The sequence below is a fragment of the Lipomyces oligophaga genome, assembly GCF_038497815.1.
Source record: "Lipomyces oligophaga strain CBS 7107 unplaced genomic scaffold V1516scaffold_3, whole genome shotgun sequence".
In the NCBI taxonomy this organism is placed as follows: domain Eukaryota; kingdom Fungi; phylum Ascomycota; class Lipomycetes; order Lipomycetales; family Lipomycetaceae; genus Lipomyces; species [Lipomyces] oligophaga.
In genome coordinates this window covers 113,981-131,957 of record NW_027117787.1, presented here as the reverse complement: position 1 = coordinate 131,957, position 17,977 = coordinate 113,981, and the positions used below count along the sequence as shown (strand labels likewise).

Sequence of the window (17,977 nt, the reverse complement as noted above, 5' to 3'; positions counted from 1 at the left end):
CCTTTTTGGATCTGCACAGGCAGCTCGCGCCGCTATGTCTGCTGTTCCAGCGGGCACGACAACTTTGTTCTTCGTAGCAGCTCCAGTTACTGGTGCTCGGACACTACGACTACTCCCCTGCTGACAGTACAGACGGGCAGTCTGTATATGGCTCAACACCTTGTTTTGACAACCTCAGCCTGACTCGCCTCATCCACGCTTCTGTCTCTCTTGGTCACGTCCCGAACGGAGAAGTATTACCACGGACAAATTGTGTCGGCGTTCTACACTTAATTCTGGCCATCATCGCGGTCTCATGCTGATCTACAGTAAAATAAACCTCAAACTAATTTCGTCATCCAAACATCGTAAACTCTTTGGACCAATCTTTGACTAAGGCTTTAACTAGTTTGGTCCATGTTCGGTCCTATATCTGTCTGGTAATCTCATTAGCTCGGTTACTCATTTCGCCAAAATTACTGCAACCCCACCACGCCGCACTCTCCACATAAAAACATTTCCATCCACATTTTGAGTCCACTCTGATGGACTTGCGATATTTGGATTTCCATCCATTCGCTTCTTCGACAATTGCATACTCATGAAAATCATCCTCATAGACTCTCAGGACTCATTCACCTTCAATCTTGTTTCGCTGCTTAAATCACTTCCTTGTGAGCCAATTGTCGATGTGTTCTCCTCGTCTGCTATTGATCCAAGTATTCTTGATCCAGCGCTCTATCCCGCTCCATATCCGGCCCTATTAGCACAATATGATCTTGTTCTCCTTGGCCCTGGTCCGGGATCGCCTTTGAATCGCCTGGATATGAAAGGAATTCCATTTTTCTGGCGTGCTATAGAATCTCTTCCACTTGCCGTTCGACCGATCGTCGTTGGTATTTGTCTAGGCTTTCAATATATCCTGGTCGCATCTGGGTACACTCTTGATCGACTTCCTACTCCCCGTCATGGTATTGTGTCCTCTCTCGATATCACCCCCGATGGGTATAAAGAACTGTATGCAGGTCTGGAGTCGGCGAATGTCGAATGCGTCAGATACCACTCGTTGTACATAGATTACTCTTCCTCTTCTCCTACCTCTGCATTTATCCCTCTTGCATGGTCTCAGGAGCGTAATGAACTTGGCAAGCCAGTACTTATGGCAGCCAAGAGCGCTTCCTCTCCATATTGGGTGATTCAATATCACCCTGAATCGATCTGCTCCAAGTTCGGTCTGCAGACTTTCGAAAACATACTTTTCGCAACCGATAGTCATATCAAATCTCGTCGCTTAGCTTTGCGTCTTACAAATTTTGACGAGCGCATATTGTCGTTTATTGAAAAATATAAATATCAGCCATCGACTGTTCATCCTTCCATCTTCACCTCTCGCGAACAGAGAACATTGCGCCAGCGAGTCATCCAGATGGACCCTAGTCATGATCTATCTACCTTTGCGCTCAGTTTATGTGACAAGTTCGAGCGAGACTTTGCTTTTTTAGATTCGGCTTCTGCTCCAGGCTCATATTCCTATATTGGTTACTCATCTGCTGATTCTCGGCGATTCAGCTATTCTATTCCGGATAGTGTTATGACTATTTCTACGGCCTCATCGACTCAAGAAGTTCCGATATCTTGTGTCGCTGACGTATGGCGCTATCTAGCCGATGTGATGAATATCGATATTGTCTTTGATAAAACCTTGCAAATATCCGAAAACCAAGAAAAGTCATCTAAGCAACCAACGTTCTTCGGTGGCCTTGTTGGCTACATATCTTACGAAGCTGGCGTAGTAGGCGGGCTTTCACTTTCTGTAGAATCTGAGTCTGCTGCGGAGCTTCCTGATTTCGATTTGAAATTCTACGAGCGCTGTCTCTCATTTGATTTTGAACAAAGTGTCATATCACTTTATAGCTTCGAGTCGTCCGATTCCTCCGCTGATCAATGGATGCAGCAAATGCAGGATTTGATTTCGAAAACACCAACTACAATTGACACGGCACTGCGCGACTTTGAAATTGATGCCGGTCTCATCTCTACGCCCGATGAAGTCTTGTACAAGCAAACGATCAATGCTGCACAAGAATATCTCGCCAGTGGTGACTCTTACGAGTTATGTGTTACCGCGCAGACGACGATCCAACCAAGGAGATATGAGTCGAGCAGAGAAAATGATTGGGCTCTGTACAAAAAGCTTCGAGCGGTCAATCCAGCTCCTTACGGTATGTTCTACTACACGGCCGAAGCTTGTCTGGTTGGTATGTCACCTGAACGGTTTCTCAAATGGGATAACAATTCTCGCACGTGTGAACTTCGTCCAATTAAAGGCACAGTAAAAAATGGAGGTGGAGTGTCGTATTCGGATGCGGTCAGATTGCTTGGAACACCAAAGGAGCGCGCCGAGAATCTAATGATTGTCGATCTAATTCGTCATGATCTATCTCGTTTTTGCGGTCAAGTTGCCGTTCCACAGCTCATGCAGGTGGAGACGTATAAATCAGTCTACCAACTTGTCAGTGCTATCCAAGGGACCGAAATGTTTGGATCCGTGTCCGGTGCAGACGTCCTTCGTGGATCACTGCCTCCTGGATCAATGACCGGAGCTCCGAAACTTCGGAGTGTTGAGCTATTGCAAGATTTAGAATCTCATAACCGTCGTGGTATATATTCTGGTGTGAGTGGATATTGGGATATTTTGGGACACGGCGATTGGAGTGTTGTAATTCGCTCAGCAGTTCGCACGAGGAACAACGAATGGAAAATTGGTGCAGGTGGTGCAATCACCAGTTTGAGTAATTGCCATGACGAGTGGACCGAAATGAACATCAAGCTACATACCGCACTACAAAGTTTTTTGTAATATTGTATATAAAAAAATAAAATCTCATGTCAATAATTATAGTTCAGTTACACATCAAAGTTTTTGGTGTGGTGGTCTCGAGGTTGATTCCTTCTTCGAGACGAAACTCCCAAACCTATACGTCTATTACTGCAGACTGGGACCTAAAAAATTACCGATTTCAGGATATAGTACGCAAGTCAACCAATTTTGTTTGGGTATGATTGTACTATTTAGATTGTTCTGATAGGTTTCAAGAAAACCTCATCAAGCCAACTCACAGAACCAATCAATGGGTAGACCGCCGTTACGGAAAGTTGCCAATAGAGCAGCGGAAACAGTCGGTTTGAAGCAGTTCGAGCTCAATCAGCGACTATCTACGTTGATCAAATCTACACTCGGACGGAAATCTTTGTCAAATTATGACCAAGCCCGTAAGATTTATTAATTGAATCTGTTTTTGATATGGAAAATCTAATAGTGCAGTCAATATTGTGCAGAAGTTAAAGCTGGACGAGATTTATAAGCCAGGCCAATTTGATATCATCGATATTTACTCAGGTAGGTTTGCTGGGCTAAGATTTCACATGGATCTAATTTAGTATGTAGGAACTGGAGTTTGGTCCAAAGCGCTAAATGAAGTCACCAAACCAAGAACCCATGCAGTTTTGGACCACGGACTCTCATACACGAGGTGGCTGAAAGGCTATACGGCCGACACAAACATGACTTTTTTTCCAACAGACCCATATCGTTGGGCAGTTTATCAGTCGTTAGTTAAATACGGCGCGATAAAGCCTCTGAAAATTCCACCGACAGAAGTGAACCCAAGTCTTCTCTTCACCGCACATCTTACCGGCAATCATGGCAAGCAACTGATGGACCAGTTTCTAACGTGTATTATTTGCCGGAACTGGCTCCAAGCATTCGGATGTGTGCGCATGCTGATTTGGTTGCCGTCTGTGTTGGCTGCTCGACATTTTCTAAATCCTGTGGATTCACCAATTTGGCAGAACCGAACATCGATTGAAACCAGACTGTTTACTTTCACAAAAGTTGCTGCGTTCGCTCCCCCAAACTACACAAGCGGTCTTCATAAAGTTCCGGATGCAGTCTTAGCAAATATGCAGTCTCAAAGCTTGGTCTCGTTAAATGCTTCGGACAGCTTTCCTGACTCTGAACTGACTCTACTGGATATCACTCCGAAGCCAACACAATCATGGGAACAAAATATCAGTCCAACTGTGATCCGGTACTTCTTACGGAATTTATTTGTCACTAGATCTTCCAAAGTGATCAACTGTTTAAATAACCTTGGTCCCGGAGCGACAGAATATTTTCCAATTTTGTTTCCGGATTTATGCGACCGTTATTTGTATACATTGACTGACGAAGAGTTTATCAAACTCCTCCGTGCGTTTCAGGATTGGCCCCAACGACCGGAAATCCTGACTGGCTATTCTTCTCAGGAATTTTCTGATCGCGGAGAGAAATCTAGTGTTAGTTCTTTTGCATGATTAAATAGTCCAATTTGTAAATACTTATAGATTTTTGAGCATGTATAGATTAAAAACATTGCTGTATATACACTTCATTTATCCAGTCCCATTTCTGCGCCGCTCACGCGTCTTGTTTTTTAATATTCAACTACTGATTTGTTTTCAGTTGTTTTGACTTTTATTCGCGCTTGACTCTGCCTTTGTCTCATACAGTTATTTTTATTCTTTAGGCTATTGGATTCGATAAATTTTTTGGACTTTCAATCTGATCTGCTAGTGCAAAAATTTACGCGACTTCCAGAGTTGCAGTGAGCAGAGTTTGAGTTCTGTGATCAATCCAATTTGCTACAACATAATAGCATATTATAAATGTCGAACTTTCAAGGATTTAGATTCGGACATCAGCCAGAGAAAGAATCTGATCCGTCGGACTCAAGAAAATCAGGCGCTCAATTCGGAAGTTTCAGCTCAGCGACTACGATTGGAAATGCAGATGTACAGTTCCCATCATTCGGCTCGACTGGATCACAGTCATTGTTTTCTAACCCCGCCCCTGCGAATCCATTTCAACCATCAGCAAATTCTACTCCTGCTTTTCAATTTGGCCTAGACAAGAATTCGTCGTCAACGGTGTTTGGGGGAAATGACTTCCCTGCAAAAGTCACCGTTGCTCCCTTTCAAGGTTTTGGAACCGATTCATCGGTATCTAAGTCTACACCTGATTCCGATGACGACGACGAAGAAGAAGAAGAAGAAGAAGAAGTCAATAATGTTCATGAGGATAAAGAGCAGGGAGAAGATCAAAGCTCGATGGAATACCATGATTCGAACTACGTCGAGTCCATAGAGATACCTCTTGAAGGTGCCCCGATCGAAAACGGTAAACTTGACGAATTTCGTCGTCGACAACGAACGCTGAAGTTCGCCATGGCTCCATTGATGCTTGAAGGTGCCGCCTGGATCGATTATACTCACGGTTTTAAGCCAGGCACTCGACCTGATGTGCTACCAGAAGAATTAACCATATATCCATCTTCGATTCCCGATTGTCCAACATCACTTGAGTACTGTGCAGTAAGTCTTACTTAGCTATCAATTTAAATGTGATTATTGACAGATTTAGTTCTTACGAGAAGTTTACGAAAACTATCAAAACACTCGAGAAGCAGCCTTCCGTGCTTCGAGTTTGTCAGGATCGGCAGAATCTATTGTACAATATACTACGCGTTTTTTGAGTATCCTCGACTCATGGCGGCGTCGCATTGATGAAGTCGATTTGTCAGACTGCTATACTATCTGCCATTGTCTTTTTGCCGTTTATTTCGATCATGAGTCCATGTCTCGCGCAGAAGCTGTTATGGACTGGCTGAACCAATCCGATCCTCGGCCGACTAATGAAGAGGCTCGGGACATCATGACGACTCCCAATCCGAGTCATTTAAAAGGATTCTGGTCCTTGATTCATACCAGTGCTTCACGGGGATTATTTATACAATGCGCAAATTGCTTACGACATGGCGGGTTCCAAAATATAGAGGCGAGTATCTCCAGTCTCCTGCAAGCAAGCATCACAATTTTAGAAACGGCTCCAAAAGGTGCAAGGGCTTTTATCGAGCATCATAGACAATGGCGTGCACAAGCTATCACAATCGAAGGTGATACATCGCGAATTGTTGCTTCGCAGGAGCTCTCGCAACAAGATTCACGTATAGCAACAGGAATCATCACACTGATGAAATTAGTCCGAGGTGATATGGATACGATTTTAGCTCAAGTTGATACTTGGCAAGAATGTACGGCGGCATTGTTTTTGCTACATGATCCAACACCGTCACGGTTAGAAGAGTATTTCAAAGTCGCAACTGAGACTTTCACTATCGATTTCACATTGGCTTCAGAAGAAGGATGCGCGGCTGTGTTTAGCAGCGATCTTGCACAAGTATTTGCGAGTGCGGAAGAAATGGACGTCTGTGTGGCTGCCCATATGGCTGATTTCTGCGAACGAATAGGAATGCTGGATGATTTTGTCGACGCCGAGAGTCTTAGTCGTCCTTCCATACGTGACTATCTTGCCCTAAGGCATGGTCAAGCTTGTTGTTCTCGACCTGGTTTGTGGAGTCTAGGATTTGAATATCTACGAGACACCGAGGTGAGCGAAGGATTTGCATTGATCCGACAGCTTGTTACTCGCATTTATCCGAGCGACGAGCAAACGGTGACACAGCTCCTAGCGGTCTGTGAAGAGCTTGGGTACGACAGTGAGCGCAGCACAATCATAATTTCATGGAGTAAGCAGTTACTCTCCAAAGGACAGGTGGGGACCGCGCTGATGTGGCTAAGTGATAATGGCAGCGTGAATGAGCTTGCAAGTATTGTCTGGAATCTTTTCGAGCAGGCACTAATCCGGCCTGCGCAGCCTGTGGACGAGCCCGATCCAGTATTAAAAGAATTTATGCTAGCGCCAAGCCACGCACCAGATGGGATCCGTGATTTAATCGCTCCATATGCGATATACTACCAATTTCGAAAGCTCACTCTCTCGGACTCTGTCATCGATGTGCAGGAGCCTGCTCGGATGCTTAGTGCGTTGATCCAATTCTCATATCTACCGCCTACATATTTGCCCTCGCTGATCGTGCAATTGACACCATTGCTTGTCCGGACGCCTTTTCGCCAGCGAGCACTGGTACCAGCAGACGCAGTAGCAGTCATGACTGCGATGTATAAAATAGAGCAAGATAAGCCCAAATTCGAGGCTGGTATGACCTTTCTGCAAAAAGTGCTCGCAGGAGTTTCTAAAGAGGGAGAGGACGAAACCGCAATCTATTTTGTTCGGAAAGCTCGTGCAGCATGGCAAACGGTGCGAAATGCTCTAATCATGGAAGTATCTCGAGGATATCTTGAAGGAGAATAATAATAATAAATATGTATGTATGGGTAGAGTAAAACTGAAAATGGCTGAAAATAAAATTCGCATCCTCACGTGATACATTTCCTTTGGACGTTCAATACGTGTTCAACATCTGGAATGAACTTCAACCAAAAGTTCGTCGACTACTGCGGCAATGGAATTCACACCGATCCCTATTCTATTGGACGAAGTAACAAAGCAAGTGACTATCGACCAGTCAGCCGCTACTCCTGAGCGAGTTACAGAGATCGCAAGCTTAGTGGCCACCTTTCGGGACTTACTAAACATCAATGTCGACGTTCCATTACCGCCAAACCAAATCAACGGGCGGTTAACGGAGCAGGTGAAGAAACTTAAAGAGACTGGAAATACGAGCTACAAAAAGAGACAGTTTGCAGACGCGATCAGAATGTACTCGCTTGCGATAGAGATGGCTACGAAAAGAGTCCCCTGGGAAGCCTCTGCATATCAGCGCGACGAGCTGGCGATTTTGTACTCGAACCGAGCGCAGGCGGAAATGTCGCTCTTACATTGGGAAGAAGCATTGTTAGATGCGGATACTGCTGTGTATTTGAAACGGCCGTTTCAGAAAGCACATTTCAGAAAAGGGAAATGCTTGGAAAATTTGGGCAGGTATAGAGAGGCCAAAGACGCTTATGAACTAGGATTAGAATGCGGAGGCACGGCGGACGGCAGTGAAGCAGAAATTAAACAGTCTTTAAAAGACGTCGAAAAGATATTGGCTGATCAATTGTAATTTTATGACTGTACAAGATAATATATTTTCCTCTAATAACGAAGCTGTCCCGTTATCGGCGAGCACCTCGTTTCCTTCGAGCAACTTCTGGTAATTTAAACGGTAGTGAGACAACGGCTAACTTGTAATTTGCTGCTTCCGCGGCCGACAAGCCAAGAGCAGATCGTTGTGTTGCAGAGCAGGGCTTAATTTTGCAACCTAAGGCTTTAAATAGTTCAGTTGCCTTCACTGGCCTAATACTCAGGTCCGATGCGATAGGCGAGATCTCAACTGAGTAGTCGTCAATCAGTAAGCAAGTAACAAACAAATAACACAGCAGTTTATCTTCCAGCCAAGGCGTGATAGTGAAACCTGCTTCCAGTTCCTTCCCGACCGGGCCAGCCTTGCTATCTGCAAACCGAGATAATAATCCGTCGACTAGGATATCAGCTGGATGATTTAATCTCTGTGCCAGCATACGCTTTGTCGACGATCGGCGTTTCGCATACATGCCCATCAGCAATGATGCGTAGTAAAGTAATTTTAATTTTGTCATATCAGGCTCATGAACGACGCGAGAAATTCGACTGTTGATATATGCAGAAGTCGAATACGGAAGCATCTTTGTCCGTTTAGTACTGTCTGTCTCGCGCATGATCGCGTTGACTCGGATTGCAGCAAGTTCTGCCGTTGAAAGCAACCCACTAATAGGAAAAATATCTTCTAGGACATCAGCGTCTTCTTTACAAGCCGGAATTGGCCGATCGTTTGCTTGATCAGCTGCAATAGCTTCTGCAGAGGGTAGACTAGCGGTTTGTGTCTTAATATTCTCAACAATTGAATCAGTGTATGAAACAAGTTTGTCTGCATCAATCGCATTCCGTGCCAGCTCGTCGATTGCTTTTTTTGCCTTTCTAGTTCCAAATGCTTCACCTAGAGCATTACGCTTTAACCGATTCTGCACATTTATTTGCTTTTGGTCGGCAATCGACACGGTCTTCAGTGCCTTCACGGTTCGCTTCGTCGTTAAGAGAGGGGCATGCATCACTTCAACCGTCTTTGTCGCCTCATCGTAGACACCTACATAATACAGATCTTCCTCAGGATCGTTACTGCCATCAAATTCCATTCTCTCCGTCTCACCATGTACAATATATCGCTCTGAATCACCGCGCTGGTATACCGTGAATACTGTCTCAGGAGGGACACTAACACCAGGAAACATTGCTACAAATCATCAACATTTTGTCTTCCAGAAACAACCAGAATCATAACCTCGAGGTTAAAAACTCACCTATAAATGGAGTACTTTCTTCCATTTGTCTAATGCTTACGCCATCTTCGTCAAATTTTGCCTTCGTCTTGATTTGACTGACTTTCTCAATTACTGTCAAACTCGATTTTGCTCCTTGTCGCTTTTCCTTTTCCTTTTCCTTTTTCTCTTTCTTATCTTTCTTTTCCCTCTTATGCTCCTTCCGAGAATTACTCGTCTTAGTCTCCAGCGCACGCACAGTATCTGTCTCAATCTCCATTTTACGCGGATCTGCGGATTCTGACCTAGCAATTTAAAGCAAAGCAAGCAGAAATAAATTTCTTTTATCTGCGGCGCGGCTCGAAGTCCCATTAAGCACTTAATTCAAAGAATTGTCATTCCTTCATCCATTATTAATTCTTTGATCAACTACATCCCTCAAAAATACCACAATACGAATTAAAATCTTGGTTTTCAAACTTTTTCATTAACTAGCAAATCAAGACTGAAAAACAAAACGTTTTTACAGGGAACATCTAGTCATATTCAATCTCAAATCTCAATAATACATCTTAAAGACTGAAACTTCGATAATATAAAAAATCGATATATCGACTGAATAGTAAAACAAGACTCCGCAATATATATAAACCCTCGTATCTCTTGACAGAAAGTATACAGTACACTTTGCTGGTCACACCATATTGCTCGAGAATAAAATAACCTGGCCACACTTGAAATGGAATTCTATCATCTTTATAACAATGACGATAGATTCCATACGAAGAAACTTAAAGTGCCAACCCTTCTAGGGCAAATTGGTAAAGAGAGCGAGACGTTTATTTACTAAACCCGAATAGTCAGATCACAAAATTCAACGATACTCCAAAAATTCGCAGAAATACTCACGATCTGGCGCGGACTTTCCGGCGCTTGCGTTTCAGTCTCCTAACTCTTTTCTTTCTCTATAACTAACATTAGCTATCGACTCAAAATTAAATTGAACAGCTATTCGATCGATTGATCGATCGGATTGCAATGTGACTCCAGGACATACCCATTTGGCGCGCATCCTGTACAGAAGCAATTAGTAAAAGGCGATAAAAAAACTTATTAAAGAATGGATGCAAAAACTTACTTTGCGGTTTTATATAAATATAAATAGTAAAAATGCGAATGGCAAGGCAAGAAAGGAAAGAAAAAAGGAAAAGGAAAGAGGACAGAGCGAGAGCTACTTAGGTACGTTTTGAGTCTCTCGTGCTCGACCGCCTTCCTCTTTGGGAGTCTCGTTCTTAGGGCTTCCTGCTCTTCGATGTGTTGGTGGGCATCGAAGCCCTGAACATAGGGCTTACTATGAGAGTTTGTGTACTTAACCAAATGTGACTGCTGTAAGCCACAGTATGTATAGATGAGGGTGTTGTGATCGCTTGCCATGAGGTCATAGAGTCTGTTTAGTCAGCTAAGAACTCTAGTATGAATCAGATTTGGCTCAAACAATTTCACAACTATTTTAGAGCCATCATATTTTATAGTGAGAGCCAGGGAATAATGGCTACTGATCTTATCTTCTGTAACATGTGCTTGTAGATTCGGAATCATTTTAATCATTAAATTCATCATCCATTATCAATTATTTTCTCCTCAAGATCTCAGTTGCATCAACATAATATTAATTGCATGCATGCAAGACGAGACTAACAAACAGAATTCCGTATGTCCAACTATGTTCTTAAATCTAGTGACATAATTATCACAGGCAATTCCAACTCAACATCGTCTACCATCCGCGACTAGACAATCGCTCGGACTTCTGCAGACTTTCGACCGTGCGACCGACCATAGCAGGACCAAGATCCGTACTGACCTCGGCTAAAATTTTGGGATTCTAAAAACTTGTTAAGACATTTCCTGTATCGTTGCGATTACTAGCACACTCACGTTGAAATGGGTAACAGCCTGGACAATAGCGCGAGCACGTTTCTCGGGATTAGAACCGAGGAAAATACCAGAACCAACGAACACACCATCACAACCGAGCTGCATACACAGGGCAGCATCAGCAGGAGTTGCCACGCCGCCGCTAAACACACCAATTTTAATATTCCTGTTCCAGTAATACAAAGTACGCTAGACTTACGCTGCGAAATTGACCACGCTTAAGCGGCCACGTTTGGCGGTCTCCTTCAGCAAATGGTACGAAACTCCAAGCTCTTTCGCAAACACGTACAACTCTTCATCCGACATGACGGACGCTCTGCGAATCTCCTGGTTGATCTGGCGAATATGTTTGACAGCTTCGGTAACATCACCCGTGCCAGCTTCACCTTTGGTACGAACTGGATTATATTAAGATCTTGTTATGCCGAGATGCCAATATTACATACTCATTGCTGCACCCTCGCTGATACGACGAAGAGCTTCACCGAGATTACGAGCACCACAGACAAACGGAACTTTGAAGTTATGTTTGGTAATATGGTGGACCTGATCTGCTGGGGTCAAGACCTCTATTCTGACGTTAGCAAAATTCTGTAGAGCTGTTGTGACAACAAGCTTACCTGATTCATCAATATAGTCGACTCCAAGAGCCTCAATAATTTGAGCTTCGACAAAATGGCCGATTCTGCATTTTGCCATAACTACTTGGTTAGTCATCGTAATTTGGAATTTGTCAACTCAATTAACCAACCTGGAATAGAGACCCTGTAGAGTTAACACTTGCTAGCCAGATGAATATTAAACCAACTTACGCTTCGATGATCTCCTTGATCATCTTCGGATCACTCATTCGAGCAACACCGCCCTCGGCACGAATATCCGCAGGAACACGCTCCAGAGCCATCACAGCACAAGCACCAGCCCGTTCTGCAATCAATGCCTGTTCTGCATTCACAACACTATCAAAGGATATTAGTCAACGCCATCTAGATCAAATACAGCTTGGTACGGAATCTGGAGAGAGACTTACTCCATAATCACACCGCCTATGAACAAGTAAGTTAATGTCCATTTTAAGTATATCGAAATAAAAAGATAAAAAATAAAACTAACCTTTCAACATCTGAGCAAGACCAGTCTTGAGCGTGAATGACGAATTTGCAGCGATGACAGTCGAATCCACGGGTGGACGGGGAGTAACAACACCATTATTGCGAGATTGTTCAGAAGCCATCTTTAATTGATCTAATGGAATTAAAAAATAGAGAGGTAGATTGGCTTTGAAAAATTCAAGAAGAAAAACTTGTTCAGTTAAAAAGACAGTAATCAAGCTGCAAATGACTCAATCAACGGAAAAACTTGGCCGACCCAAGGCCAAAAAAAAGTAGTAGACTGTTCACCTCGGGCTAGGACAGCGTTTTACATAACCACTAGGAAGAGTTTTTGTCGCCCACAGTGCTTCTCCAATTCAACAACGAGATTTTTACGCGACTATCGAATGCAAGTCTGAATTTGCAATTTGCAATTTACAATTTTTTTGAATTATTTCGATTTTTTGTTTTTGATAATCGAAGATTTCTGCAAATCCTTGTTCCCCGCAAACGTGGCTGTTAAGCGGTTCCCCGTGGCGGCGCCACTTCCATTAGTACTTCCGTAAAACTAATCCAGATTATCTAAGAGAGCTATGAATTATAAGAAATAGTTAAACTGGGGACCATAGTGTCCACTTTAACGCCTAACATATTCATAATATTAATACAACTGAATCCGGGATCGGGTATCAGTACTTCCTCAATGCACGCTTACAACTCTGTTTGAATCGATGAACCATTACCCAAATGAGATCATACAGATGACTAGTCTTGATGTGCCCTCGAGACTGTTTCTCATCTTGACGTTTGCTCCGGATTTTGCTTTTAGTAATACCTTTGTGGAGTCAGTTCTCTTTTCCCCAATTGATGTTAATCTCATCTTGGTGAACTAAACTCACATTCCAATTCCAATAATCGGGCAGAGTTGACCTGGATCCGTTTATCTCTTTCAAGACCGAGCTTACGAATCAATATCAGCTCTTGCTGTATATCATTTATTCGAGAATGCAACTGCTCGACGACATCGAGGTTCTCGGACATGATTTTTGACTCTACACGGTTGCGCACAGATTTCGCTCGTAGGGAAATCGACGTTCTCACATATTCGGCTGCTTGGATCCAAGAAACTAGAATGTACAAGAAGATTCCGGAATCTGGAATTGCCCATATAGATTTTTCGATTGAAAACCAATGAGAGACTAGACATAACGCGCACGACCCTATCAGCGGAACCGCAAAACATGAACCCAGAGCAAAAGTTTCCCAGGTCTCGAATACGACGGCTATCTCAGTGGTCGCAGTCTTGAGGGTATACAGCTGTCGAAACTCACGACACCATTGCTGAGGCAATTCGACCAACACCATTAAATACACAATCATCGATCCTAGCCGGATCATGCCCAGCAGGGTATCTTTCCAGATGGGTATTGTTATTTCCAGAACCAGCGGTATCAACACAGCAGCAACAATGGGAACATGGGCCACACTCATCAGAGTCATAGGCAAACGTCTGAACTCAGAATAACGGGAAATAATAGTACCAAGTAGCCATAAATAATCCTGAATAGTCATTCCAGCCCCAACAGTTCCGTCAGTCTTGTCATGGACTTTCCGGCCGACTTTCTCCTCGGCCCCAACTCCAGCGTCTAGGCCCAGGAATCCACCCAGCTTGGTTATTACTTCTTCCATCTTAATACTACTTCCCCCTACCGGACCTGTAAATCCGAAAAACCGTGAACTTGGTCCACTCATTTCGACTTAGTTTGTATCTCGAATGTTTGAGAATCACAGCCAGTCTTGGAATCTTGCGGCTTCTGGGAAAGTTATTCTATCTATTTCACGTGATACAGTTTATAAGTATGTAGGTCGAACAGAGCCTCAACCGACTACATATATTTTAATTTGTCGAACAAGATTTAATTTCAATGGAGTGAATTATCATGAGGCTTATTTGAATTTAGTAATTTACATGACACATGAGTATGTAAATCCAGTGCGAATTAGATTGTGGATCCGGATTGCATTTGTCATATCTCTTAGGATTCAGCAGTGGAAAGACTGCCACTAGCTTTATCCGCACCTTCCTATCATTTTGAATACTTGATTGCCTGCATATCTCAACTAAAGGCGAGTATTTCATAACCACGAATGACATATTTCAGTATGGAAGATATATGGAATTTTGGTTCATTAATTAGTCTTAATCAAGCTCACACAAAGTGAATATTTTATATACCCTTCGACCTTGTCCTTTGCAAATCAGCATCAAGAAGTAGGGACTTCAGTTCGACAGTTTGAACGATCCACTTATCTGCCTGTAGGTGTACCTTGGAATCGTAATAGTCACAGCTTGTCTATTCCACTGTCATTCTGGATTTGCGCATTGCTATTAGCTCTATTTCTGAATTTCACAAGCGTCCCATCTTCCATGAACCAAGCTAAGCTACACTCTTTTAAATGCTTGCAGCACGGTTAACTACTATTTCAATAATACTTGTCTTGGACTTAGTCCAGTGGTGTATCAGCGTAACCTTCTATCCAGATTTGGAAACTATGAAAATGAAACGAATAGCAGTTCTAGAAACAAAGCATACTTTTCACACAGTACCTCAATAATAATAGTCTTCTAAGAAGATACCCAGTTACTCAGAATCGAAGACTTGGACCAGAAATCTTAGTAGGCGAAAACTATAGTTGAATTTCTGGTTAAGCAGAATGGAGACAAAATTCTGCGGCTGATACTCCTATTTCCTTTTAATCTGGTTCGACAAGTAAAATAAATCTAATTAGCATAAAAATCCCCACATCGAAAGCATATCAGCATAAATGCAACATCATAGACATAAACATATAAAAACGTAAAATAACATAAAACAAAACTCCCATACGTTTGATCACCAATTCATGAAATCTAATTAATTTTTTGTCATCTGCAAATTTGTCGTATCATTTAACCCACCCAATTCCACACCATCCAAACAAAAACCAATCGTAAAATTCGTGAAACATTCTGACAATTTGTGATGTTGAAATTCAAAACGCCAGATTGAGTGAATCATTGTATTCGTCATCTATACATTTATCTTTAACCTCCACATATATAGGGATATTTTGCTTGATCAGCTGGTCCTCTTGTGAGCAATATATTGGATGGCATGGTATGTCAACATGGCCCATTTGCTCCGGTGTCAATAAACCTATCTTGTCAGAAGAGAGGACGTATTGTCTAGGGATCTCTTGACAAAGATCAACTGATGCATTCGTCTCAGCAGGCGTGTAATACACTAGATTATGACCCATAGCGACGATATTCGAGTTGTCGGCTTGCATCAAAAGAAGATTACTTTCCAAGCTGAATTCAGACATCGTCGAGGATGGCGTCGACAAGAGCGGTGTTGTGGAGGTACTACTAAAGCCCATACCGGGTGTTGTGACTGGGAGAGATCTCACGTAATATGTGTCTGACGCTGGGGATACTAGTGCTAATGACGAATTGTCTGAAGGAACGACTACTGTGTCCTCGATCATTGGCTCAAAATGCAACTCGTCGCAGCTTCCGACGGTTGCTCTGGTTGGAGGTGCGAACGCGCCATACACCGGCATGGAACCCTGAGTCTGCACCTGCTGGATGGCGGGTTCAATCTGATTTGGATCACATAGTAAACTTGGCTTCTGGTCCGCAAGATCAACCGTGGCTTCTCTATCAAAATGAAACCGAGATCTCTTTCTTACCGGATTCGATTCATCGTCACCGTCATTGTCGTCTTCGTCTTCGTCACCACCAGCACCGTTGTCCTCATCATAGGCTTCAAAAGGTCGTTTCAGGGACATAGAGCTTCGAAGTGACAGTCTAGATGCAAGTGAGACAAGCGACCGAGACGAGACCTGCAGCGCCGTGCTAGTAGCTGCACGAATTGCTTTTGAAGGTCGCCGGAGACTTACAGTCCAGATGATTGTCTCTTCGATAGGGCTCGGATCTAGTTTACCAGGTACACCCGCCAAGTTGACTGAATACTTTTCCTGCATCTCCAAAACATAATATATGTCTTCCAGGATTTCCATCTTCTCGGCAGGAAACATAGCGGAACACTTATTCGTGGCTAACCGAAGCTGATCGACTTGATTGCGCTTCGTATGAGCGATCGTGACCAGTAGTAACAATCTCTCCGGCTTCATCAGATGGTCGGGCTCCTTATGGCGCACTCCAGCAGGCCACCAGTCCGGTCGTCGGTTATCTCCTTTGTTATATGGATGAGTCACCTGTTTTCGAGGTTCGATCACTTTGATCCAGGCTTTTGCAACAAGCTTGCATACCACCTGCTGCAACTCTCTAAACTTTGCTTCCAAAAAGGACGATACTGCGCCAGAATCGCAAATGGCTAGTGGATAGTAGACCAGTCTACTATTTTTTGAGGAGAACTGTGGCAGAGGCAGTTCGTCTGAACATTGCAAATGTAGCGGAGCCGGCCGGTCAAGCTGGGCTTGCGATCGATGGTCACTTTGATTAGCTATGGAATCTGTCTGACCAGTGAGACATGAGTGAGCATCATGCAAGGATTCGATATTTTGCATTGGGCTCTGGACATCAGCCGGAGAAATTGCAGTAGTTGGAGCAGCGGTGGTGTTTGAGTCATCTGTGGTTTCGAACGGATAAAATCGGATGGTAGTCGCAGCACGAGAATCGACTAGACCATCGAGCCACATTAATGAATTCTGATTTTCGTCTTCCAAATTCTGAGCGTCATGCTGATCATCCTCATCAATCTGGAGGCCATCAGCACTGAGTTCAGATTGGCAAAAGCGGCGGCGCCGACGGGCTTCTTCTGAAACCAGGCCCACGAGATCCTTGTACAAACGATCCGAACAGTAAGATGAATCAGCAGGCAATTGCACCCGTTTCGAAGAATATACAAACGCGGGTAATGGCCTGCTGAGTTCCTGAGACGTATCGGAGGTTGTCTGGCCGGTCGACCAGCAGTCGAGGTCCTCACTTTTGACAGACGACCCCGGACGTGGTATCGCTACCAGAGTGAAGTCGAGCAGTCCGGCCGAGTCTAACGCAGCCAGTCCATTGAGAATCTAAAATGAAAAATACACCGCCCTGGTTAGAAACAATTGCTCTCAAACGACATCGAAAAATAATCCTCTGCAAATGCTGCGCACAGCAGAACGAACAAAAAAACCACACACCTTCGAGAGCTGATTACGCGGCCGACTGTCGACGCCGGACTCGAGCTCGGAAGCCATTATCAGTGTCTACTGCAGTGTTGTGTCGGTAATTCTGCTTTGGCGAGAATTCTCTCTAGAAAGGAAAGACACAATTGGAAAAAGAGAAGAGAAAGCTGCCCCGGAACCTATAGGAGGAAAGTCCCGTAAAAAACATCTCTCGCTGACCTCGACCGCTCCAACAGCTGCTTTGCTCGACTTGCTGCTTGCTGGCTGCTGCCCGCCCCGCCTGTCTGTCTGCTCCTCCCCGGCTTGTTCGTGCGCACGGAAATCTGGCCCACCCACACTGGCTCCCATCAGTTCCTGTGTAATGAAAGAGCTAAACACACCGATATCTTATCTTGGCTCAAAGAGAGAAAAGGTATCTGCCCTGGAAGTAACAGCTATTGCGGTGTCTCGCTCCAGCGCCCGGTGTGCCTCCTACGAAACTCCCAAGGAACTAGCGGAAGCTTCTCAGGGCAATATAATGGGTGGCTGGCTTGCCCTAACTAGAGATGGTAACCGTA

The 17,977-nt window shown here is 43.9% G+C and overlaps 8 protein-coding genes across 8 annotated transcripts; 4 read left to right on the top strand and 4 right to left on the bottom strand.

Moving 5' to 3' along the window:
- Window positions 1–345: 345 nt before the first annotated feature.
- Window positions 346–2,876, top strand: V1516DRAFT_672365 (ADC synthase). Its single transcript, XM_066921734.1, has one exon. The coding sequence runs from the start codon at window positions 581–583 to the stop codon at window positions 2,837–2,839; it is 2,259 nt and encodes a 752-aa protein (XP_066777797.1). The 5' UTR covers window positions 346–580; the 3' UTR covers window positions 2,840–2,876.
- A 234-nt stretch (window positions 2,877–3,110) lies between these two features.
- Window positions 3,111–4,335, top strand: V1516DRAFT_663272 (ribosomal RNA adenine dimethylase-domain-containing protein; the record flags this gene model as incomplete). The annotated part of the gene is made up of 3 exons (XM_066920497.1): window positions 3,111–3,252; window positions 3,305–3,379; window positions 3,428–4,335. 3 exons carry the CDS (start codon window positions 3,111–3,113, stop codon window positions 4,333–4,335), a joined length of 1,125 nt encoding a protein of 374 aa, XP_066777796.1.
- A 721-nt stretch (window positions 4,336–5,056) lies between these two features.
- V1516DRAFT_635258 (Nup85 nucleoporin-domain-containing protein) lies at window positions 5,057–7,346 on the top strand. Its single transcript, XM_066920010.1, has 2 exons — window positions 5,057–5,391; window positions 5,441–7,346. Exons 1-2 carry the CDS (start codon window positions 5,128–5,130, stop codon window positions 7,229–7,231), a joined length of 2,055 nt encoding a protein of 684 aa, XP_066777795.1. The 5' UTR covers window positions 5,057–5,127; the 3' UTR covers window positions 7,232–7,346.
- V1516DRAFT_672357 (uncharacterized protein) lies at window positions 7,347–8,077 on the top strand. Its single transcript, XM_066921733.1, has one exon. It carries the CDS (start codon window positions 7,383–7,385, stop codon window positions 7,983–7,985), a length of 603 nt encoding a protein of 200 aa, XP_066777794.1. The 5' UTR covers window positions 7,347–7,382; the 3' UTR covers window positions 7,986–8,077.
- On the bottom strand, window positions 7,969–9,529 carry V1516DRAFT_672356 (RNA polymerase I associated factor, A49-like protein). Its single transcript, XM_066921732.1, has 2 exons — window positions 9,259–9,529; window positions 7,969–9,191 (listed from the first exon to the last, which is right to left on the bottom strand). Exons 1-2 carry the CDS (start codon window positions 9,494–9,496, stop codon window positions 8,038–8,040), a joined length of 1,392 nt encoding a protein of 463 aa, XP_066777793.1. The 5' UTR covers window positions 9,497–9,529; the 3' UTR covers window positions 7,969–8,037.
- Window positions 9,530–10,993: 1,464 nt separating this feature from the next.
- On the bottom strand, window positions 10,994–12,388 carry V1516DRAFT_684605 (SOR/SNZ family-domain-containing protein; the record flags this gene model as incomplete). Its single annotated transcript, XM_066923568.1, has 9 exons — window positions 10,994–11,101; window positions 11,155–11,320; window positions 11,354–11,552; window positions 11,601–11,753; window positions 11,775–11,855; window positions 11,906–11,919; window positions 11,967–12,113; window positions 12,185–12,200; window positions 12,268–12,388. 9 exons carry the CDS (start codon window positions 12,386–12,388, stop codon window positions 10,994–10,996), a joined length of 1,005 nt encoding a protein of 334 aa, XP_066777792.1.
- Window positions 12,389–12,732: 344 nt separating this feature from the next.
- V1516DRAFT_672348 (uncharacterized protein) lies at window positions 12,733–14,021 on the bottom strand. The gene is made up of 2 exons (XM_066921731.1): window positions 13,145–14,021; window positions 12,733–13,080 (listed from the first exon to the last, which is right to left on the bottom strand). Exons 1-2 carry the CDS (start codon window positions 13,995–13,997, stop codon window positions 12,935–12,937), a joined length of 999 nt encoding a protein of 332 aa, XP_066777791.1. The 5' UTR covers window positions 13,998–14,021; the 3' UTR covers window positions 12,733–12,934.
- Window positions 14,022–15,278: 1,257 nt separating this feature from the next.
- On the bottom strand, window positions 15,279–17,971 carry V1516DRAFT_711017 (uncharacterized protein; the record flags this gene model as incomplete). The annotated part of the gene is made up of 3 exons (XM_066924255.1): window positions 17,436–17,971; window positions 16,188–17,324; window positions 15,279–16,130 (listed from the first exon to the last, which is right to left on the bottom strand). The coding sequence occupies exons 1-3, from the start codon at window positions 17,490–17,492 to the stop codon at window positions 15,279–15,281; spliced, it is 2,046 nt and encodes a 681-aa protein (XP_066777790.1). The 5' UTR covers window positions 17,493–17,971.
- Between the last annotated feature and the right edge of the window lie 6 nt (window positions 17,972–17,977).

Bases quoted from the DNA above. Each gene is read 5' to 3' on its own strand.
- V1516DRAFT_672348 (XM_066921731.1), bottom strand. From the start codon at position 13,997: ATGAGTGGACCAAGTTCACGGTTTTTCGGATTTACAGGTCCGGTAGGG. The intron at 13,081-13,144 runs GTGAGTTTAGTT...GACTCCACAAAG, and splicing joins CCGATTATTGGAATTGGAAT to GTATTACTAAAAGCAAAATC.
- V1516DRAFT_672365 (XM_066921734.1), top strand. From the start codon at position 581: ATGAAAATCATCCTCATAGACTCTCAGGACTCATTCACCTTCAATCTT.
- V1516DRAFT_672357 (XM_066921733.1), top strand. From the start codon at position 7,383: ATGGAATTCACACCGATCCCTATTCTATTGGACGAAGTAACAAAGCAA.
- V1516DRAFT_635258 (XM_066920010.1), top strand. From the start codon at position 5,128: ATGGAATACCATGATTCGAACTACGTCGAGTCCATAGAGATACCTCTT. The intron at 5,392-5,440 runs GTAAGTCTTACT...TGACAGATTTAG, and splicing joins CATCACTTGAGTACTGTGCA to TTCTTACGAGAAGTTTACGA.
- V1516DRAFT_672356 (XM_066921732.1), bottom strand. From the start codon at position 9,496: ATGGAGATTGAGACAGATACTGTGCGTGCGCTGGAGACTAAGACGAGT. The intron at 9,192-9,258 runs GTGAGTTTTTAA...GATGATTTGTAG, and splicing joins AGAAAGTACTCCATTTATAG to CAATGTTTCCTGGTGTTAGT.